This window comes from Trachurus trachurus (genome assembly GCF_905171665.1).
Source record: "Trachurus trachurus genome assembly, chromosome: 6".
Lineage (NCBI taxonomy): Eukaryota > Metazoa > Chordata > Actinopteri > Carangiformes > Carangidae > Trachurus > Trachurus trachurus.
The window spans coordinates 5,126,348-5,134,129 of NC_139897.1; the positions used below are offsets into that span (position 1 = coordinate 5,126,348).

Sequence of the window (7,782 nt, forward strand, 5' to 3'; positions counted from 1 at the left end):
TCAAAAAATCGAAGAGGAACCTGATTGGCCGTCGGAACCCACGTGACCAACGGTCGCGGGAAGTCTTTTGCCACGCGCGTGATAGGAAGAGACCCGTTCTTGACTCATTCAAACTTTTTTGTAAACATTGGTTTGGTTTAATTGCGGATAGACGCATTTCTGTGTCGGTGAGCGACCGAAAGGATAGTGACGGATACCGATACCCGACTGGACCGGGTAGTTGAGCTCTTTGTTTTTAGTTGAGCGGACTTTTCTCCAACGTTGAAAACAAGGTAACTCCGGGGCCATTGCTCTGCGCTGGATGGGCGTGTAGATGTTTGCTAGCGTTGACTCTTTGTAGGATGTTAACGGTAAATTGAACGCCTTTTATAGTTGTTGGACACTGTTATAGTCGGTACCTTTGTTTTAAGGTAGTTATAAATTGGCCAGGTTGTGTATTTTAGCTTGAAACACCACTGGAGTAGTAGTGGGGGCTACAACCGCGTGATTTTTTTCCCCCCGTCGACGTAGCCGGGGTTTAAATCCTGAAAATGTCGAGCTACATTCGCCATCGGCACGGATCCCCCTCCCCGAAAAGTCGACCAATTCGTCAAAAATTACAGTTCGCGTCCAGCGACGGGGAGGATGAGCCTATTGAAGACGTTAACAACAGTACCGGAGGAGAGTCCGGCTTCACGGAGATGGATTCACCCATGCCGATGCGACGGGAGTCGGCCGAGAAACGTCTGGACGGGAGCAGCAGCCCCCTGAACCAGTCCGGAGGAGACGACGACGTGGAGCTGTGGGACGAAGAGGGCTTCGCTTCGCCGTCTCACCTCCTGTCCCCGAGCAGCGTTATCTTTGCCAACTGTTCACCGTCACCGAGGAAAAGTTCTCGGTTGTTCGCTGGCTCCCCGGAGCGATCCTACGTGCAGGACGACGGGGAAGGATCCAGCTCCCCGATCCCGGACTGTCCCGACACACCTCCGCACAAAACCTTCAGGAAACTCCGGCTTTTCGACACACCGCACACACCAAAGGTTTGCACTGTTTTATACATATTTTATACATGTTACATACTAAAAAAAACCTTTTAAAAATCGAGTTTATTGGCTGAATTTACTTTTTTTTTTGTTGCAAGGTTCCTATTGATCCCATAAGCAGCCATATAAACTGCTTGTATGATCTTGCAGTAAAACGCATTTCAAATTCACATACTGTCTTTGGTTTAGTTTATTCCGAGTGCCTCCAAAGTTAACGTTAAAAGTTTGCACCATTGAAACATTGATCCGCCTGCAATGTGGATTTTGTCAGGTTTCGGTTTGCAAAGAAAATATGTGAATATGGGCATATGCAAACAAATGTTCTTTTTTTCCTTTTATTTCTGTGGATAACTTTGCTGTGTCAGTTAACGACCCATTGACCCACTTAATGTGCAACTGTAGTTATTGCATAATGCTCTCACTGTAGTCAGCCAGCAAGATGACTCAGTTAACCTGGAATTTTCTGTCCAGGCATGTCTCAGTGATCATTGCATTACATAGCGCTGCCTTTTAAACTCAGATATCCTACAAGAGTTTATTTTTAGATAAAGTTTGCATTTGTCATCATTGCAGTTGCTCTCAAAGTAACACATCTAAATCTGTCCCTTTCAGAGTCTGTTGTCCAAAGCCAGGGGCTCCGGCTCAGGATCCGCCAGCAGGAGAGTTGCCCTGTTCAAGAATGTGGAGCCTTCAGGAAAATTGATGACAGACAGCAATAGGAAACAGCAGACACCCCAGGTCAACTTTAACCCCTTCACCCCGGATTCCCTCCTCATCCAGTCTGCCACACAGCAGAGAAACAACAGGAAGCGGGCACACTGGAATGAGTATGTCTCAGATGTTTTGAAAGTCTTGATACTGTTTTGCTAGAAATTACTTTGTGTTTGTGCCGTTGTGCCAGCAGATTGTAGCGTTTTACTAAAATTCCTGCAGTCAGTATTTTAGTGTTGTTTTTCACCCTGCACAGTTGGTGTATGAAAACTGAACATCTTTGTTATAACAGGAATGAGAAAACAGTTAATTACATGCATGAAGAGCAGTGCTGAGCACCTGTAGCTGCTGTAGCTGCCGGCTTGTACACACATCTAACCCATTGTTGTATTAACCAGATACGTTAAAGCCGTTGACTAAGGCCAGGGGTTTTTGGCTGGGAACCAAGACCTCATGGTTACTGGTGAACTCTGCCATGTGCTTGTAAAGCTCCAGTGCTGCCCCCTGCTGTATAGAATGCTAACCGCTGCCCACTATTGTATTTGATCTTTCAGCTCTTGTGGAGAGGACATGGAGGCGAGTGACGGTGAAGGAGAAGAGGAGGTCCTCCCACCATCCAAGGTATTAGAAGTTTTATTATGAGCATTCATCACAAGATACACTTTCACAATCAGGAATATAGTTGGTTGGCTTTCTTTTCAGTTGGCATTTGTTACATTGCAGGAAATCTTATCTGAAACTTTTTATTAGTTAATTTACTATATAGCCTAGAGATGACAGAAAACAGTGAATATATACCACCACTGTTTCCCTTTTCTCAAAATTACTATTTTTGTTCAATTAGGTGTCCATAATGCTTAATGTTATTAAGTTAACAATTGAAAACTGAGAAAAGAAAGAGAAAGAAAACATTAGGTGCTTATTATTAAAACTGTTTATTAAATTTAGAAGACTTGGCTAGGAAATACTATGAGCTTCACTCTGTGTGTTCTTTGTAAGAAGCAGTTGATAAAAACAATAAACAAGTATTTTATAAATGCCACACAGAGCCATGGGGAACATTGTGCAACATTTGGTGTAGCTTTAAGATTAACATGTAGAAACAAAGTCATTTTATGTGTCAATTAAAACTGGTTCATTGAGGAGGTTTCAGTTACTATGCAAATGTTGCCTGGGGGAAAAAAGTGGAAAGTATTTTTCATGATTTGATTTCATAAAGAATGCAAACATTAATAATAAGTGTGTTATTAAAACTCTTCCTCTGCCAACAGAGACTCACCATGATGGAGAGCAACATGATGTCCCGGTACGCCTCCGAGTTCCTCGAGCTGGAAAAGATTGGCTGTGGGGAGTTTGGTGCTGTCTTCAAATGTGTGAAAAGACTAGATGGCTGCATCTATGCCATCAAAAGGTCGAAGAAACCCCTGGCAGGATCTGTAGATGAGTAAGTTGGATTAATAACAATCTCCAAAACTCATATCTTGATTGTCCAAAGTTGTAAAGTTTTAACAAGAAAAATGCTCCAAAGGTGAAAAAATCTGATCTTAAACTTTATAGCATCTAATGCTTTAAACACCAGCATTTGAGGCGAATGTTGTTTTGCAATTAAGACTTAAATGTTTTAATGTAACTTTCCCTGTCAGTACAGAGTGCACCTAAAGTAGATGACAAATGCCTTTTTGTATGATGGGACAGACAAGTCAGTACAAACAGTTTTACCAGAAATACCGGAGGGACTTAAATGCGCATAAACAGGTAATTAACATCACAAAACAAAACAAAGAATCATCTTGAGATTGGGTCTCGTCTGTCACGCAGAGATAGCACTGTATACAGGTAGAGCACGTATACCTTATCTAGTCGTGTAACTCCAAAAAAGGAATATTTAAAACAATAAATAAAACCAATAAACAAATACAAAACAAGTAAAATAACAGCAGTTAATTTTGAGGTATAATAGTCTTAGGCAAGATCATCAATAACTGGGGTCCACCGTCTTATAAAAACGGGTACTTTTAGCTGTAACTGGGCAGTTATATATCTACTTACTTTCTGTATCCACTGAGCGATCATGGGAGGGTTAGGTTTCATCCAATTAATAGTAATCACTATGCATTCATCAACAAAACATGTATAACATTGTTCTGTGGTAAACAGGTGGTCAGGAAACAGTCCATGGGAAGGATTTCTTTAACCTTTTTCTAAAATATTTGTATTTTTTGCAGTCCCAAAATATATGAGCATGGTTGCCGACCATATCACAGTTCCTCCAACATTTGTTGCTGGGATGGTTTTTGGAGACAAAAGTTGTTAAGGGTGTCCTGAAGAATCTGATTTTGACCTTCCAGTCTAGTTCTTTGTATAGTGGAGGCACTTACTCCAGTTGAACTGCAAAACTAGTCTTAGAGATGCCTTCATTAAACTGGTCTGTTTCCTTCCTCCACAGGCAGAACGCGCTGCGGGAGGTCTACGCCCACGCCGTGCTGGGTCAGCATCCCCATGTGGTGCGGTACTACTCGGCCTGGGCCGAGGACGACCACATGCTCATCCAGAACGAGTACTGCAACGGTGGCACGCTGTCCGACGTCATCGCAGAGAACTACAGGCGACTGAGCTACCTGTCGGAGCTCGAGCTGAAAGACCTGCTGCTACAAGTCACACGAGGACTCAAGTATATCCACTCGACATCTTTGGTACACATGGACATTAAGCCCAGTAAGTACTGTAATGTTTTACATTATACTGAGTTGGGATTTCCTGTTTGTCTTAAAAAATTCATAAGCAGCCATAAACAGTTGTGAATCTTTCCATCCATTTTCTACTGCAGATCCTTAGTCAATTATATTAATATACTTTAAGATTTATATGAGTTGTTGTTGTTATATAGTGTTGGGAAGGAATAACAAAGATGCATAGAGGGGGCAACAATATTGTGACGAATAGTTTTAATTATAATTGTTGGCAATATTATTCCTACTTTAATCTATAATTTATATGAAAGTCTTTTGTTTTCTGGTCAGAAATAATAAATGTGTAACTGTCTTTCCTAGGCAACATCTTTATTTCACGGAAAGCTGTAGCAAACTGTGACGAATGTGATGAGGACGACGGTCTGACAACAAGTGCTGTTTACAAAATTGGTAAGCTGTCTCTAGTCGGCATTTGATAATTTGAATATCTTCTTAAATTTTTTGTCCATTTTATTTTGGCTGATGTTTTGTGTTTATGCTCATGATGTGGTCGGCCTTGCAACTAAATTCTTTTCTGGATGTGCTTCCTCTTCAGGTGACCTGGGACATGTGACAAGAATGAACAACCCGCAGGTGGAGGAGGGAGACAGCAGGTACCTGGCCAATGAAGTTTTACAAGAGGTTTGTACTCCTACTCAAAAGCTGCTTGTCATTTTGAACCAGCACAGTTTAAAACACGGTCCCTAACTTCCCTTGTTTTGTCTTTAGAACTACAGTAACTTGATGAAGGCGGACATCTTTGCTCTGGCTTTGACCGTCATCAGCGCCTCGGGGGCGGAGCCTCTTCCAACAAATGGAGACAAATGGCACGAGATACGACAGGGAAAGTTGCCTGCAATCCCTCAAGTGCTTTCCCCAGAGTTTCTCAATCTCCTCAAGGTAACAATTCAATCTATCCTCCAAATCAGATTTGAATTTCTGATGCTTCTTATGTTAAATATTCAAACTATATTCAAACTTTGAATGCTTTTTATTTTAGCTCATTATATACACTTACACCTGCTTATTATTATGTCCTGCATCCACTAGAGGGCATTCCAACCAAATCTATTATGTAACATTAAGCAACACTTTTACCAACTCAATATAAAACTTCAAGAAGGGATATCAAAATATTATAAGTAGTGGTCCGATCACTCTCCACGGATCGGCACGCAAGTGGTCCGTGGAAAATTGAAAAAGGTGTGTGTGTATACATGGATGCAAACAGCGCGCCGAAAAGCGAAACTCGCTTTTTTCATGACCAATTAGGTGACTTGTGTGAATCGTTCAGATCCGAAGAGTTTTTGTTTTTGGGAGGGGGGGGGGGGGGTCTCAGCGTCTCAGCTGGGGTCAGTAAAATGTTTTTCTAACAGGCTGACAGTGACAATCACGTGAAACTGAGGCGAACTCATTCATGGTCTCTGATTATACTGATAACAGCCGACCTCCAATGTAGACGCGCGACATGCGCGCTCATTAAAGCGGCGCGTATCCGCATACATCGGTGCGACGGCGACGCCGTTTTTCCCCCCGTGCATGTGGAGCTGTGCGCCGCGGACATGCACGGTTCCCTACGTTGCTGTGTCAGGCAGGTGTCTCCCACGGAGCTCTGCCCCGTTTCAGAGGTGAAGGAAGCCCTGAGTGGAAAGACGTCACCTCCGCGATGTAGAATGTGTTCAAGTAGGCTAAAGTGATACTAACACATTATATAGGCCTAGCTATATGTCCATTACACACTGAATGACACATCCCATGTCTTTATTTACCGTATTCAGTTTATTTTAATAGTAATAATTATGACTAACATTCAGTGAAGACCTAAAAATCAGTATCTCCAAAATGGAAATATTGCAAAGGTTTTTTTTTTAAAGCATTTTTAATATAGAAATGTTGGCCTTCTGAAAACTATGTCCATCTATATGCACTCAATACTTGGTTGGGGTTGAACTACTGGAAATTGCCTTTCCGTGATATTGTAATGTACTTATTTGTTAATGGTGAGCACCCCCCCCCCCCGGGAAATTCCTCTCTTTTTTGGTCCTGACCCGTTTGCATCCCTGGTATAGTGTGGGAACACATAGATGCACCGTCCCAGCTGACGCACAATTAAAAAAAACTCTGCTTGTAAATTTGAAGCTGCAGCTCTATGTCATATACAACAACAAAACAGTTTGTTTTATCCACATGTTTGCTACGCTGAACGTCACAACGCACAACGTTAATTTGTGTCTTTGCGGTAGTAGGCATATGTTCGAACGTCAGTTTCCACCTTCAAATGTTCTCATTTTTAAAATAATTAGAATTCTATTCGAATAGCGAAATTCATTCTGACAGCCATAGTGACAATCAGTATAAGCAGTAGAAAAATATAACATAAAGTAATCTTGACTTCAGCTCATAACTGCATGACTTACTGATAAGTTGCACTTAAATCCACCAGCCTTGATTTCTACTTCCCTTGTGTTTTCATGAGTTGAGCTACTTTCTCTTTGCTGACTAACATGTTGCCTCTTCTTTCAGGTGATGATTCACCCCGACCCAACCAGACGCCCTTCAACCTCTGACCTCATCAAGCACCCGGTGCTCCTCACTGCTGCCAGAATGAGTGCAGATCAGCTCCGAGTTGAACTCAACGCTGAGAAGTTCAAGAATGCTTTGCTACAAAAGTAAGTTGTGTATGATGGGAAACTAGATATCTTAGAGGTTTGAACTGTTGGTCAGTTGCAAAATATCTGTCAGCAAAATAATTGACAAATCATTCTCCAGCGGAAATGGTTTAGTGTCAGCTGTAGCGCAGACATGAAAATATGTGGTCCTAATTCTGGTCTGTTTAAATGCTAAATGGTGTGTCTCTGTCTTCTTAGGGAGCTGAAGAAGGCTCAGATGGCCAGGGCTGCAGCAGAGGAGAAGGTTTTGTCCACCGACAGGGTACTGACCCGCTCCACAGTCCAGTCCAACCCCAGAACCTCCAGACTCATTGGAAAGAAGATGAATCGATCGGTCAGCCTCACCATATACTGAGACTTTGATGCACCCCAACAGGAAGTTAGCTAACGGACCTTTACTCAGACCTGTTCAGTTGAAACGGTCTCGGGATTTTCTTTTTGAAGAGAATCCTGCCAGTCGTGGCCTTGGGCTCATCAGCCCAGTTGAAGCGCTAGACTGTTGCCACAAGGAACTTGAACTCATCTCCATAGACTCACGTTGCCAACAGAGTTCTTCCCTTTTGCTGTTGTACTTTGTAGGAAAAGAAGTCATTCCTCAGAGGTAGTTACTGTACCTTTTACACTCTGTCATTCCTTCAGTATAGACGTCGG

At 42.3% G+C, this 7,782-nt stretch overlaps 1 protein-coding gene across 1 annotated transcript; it reads left to right on the plus strand.

The window, feature by feature from the left end:
• Positions 1-514: 514 nt before the first annotated feature.
• On the plus strand, positions 515-7,486 carry wee1 (WEE1 G2 checkpoint kinase; the record flags this gene model as incomplete). Its single annotated transcript, XM_083973093.1, has 10 exons — positions 515-1,019; positions 1,635-1,849; positions 2,288-2,354; positions 3,005-3,177; positions 4,180-4,448; positions 4,784-4,873; positions 5,019-5,104; positions 5,192-5,362; positions 6,986-7,131; positions 7,330-7,486. Exons 1-10 carry the CDS (start codon positions 531-533, stop codon positions 7,484-7,486), a joined length of 1,863 nt encoding a protein of 620 aa, XP_083829219.1. The 5' UTR covers positions 515-530.
• Between the last annotated feature and the right edge of the window lie 296 nt (positions 7,487-7,782).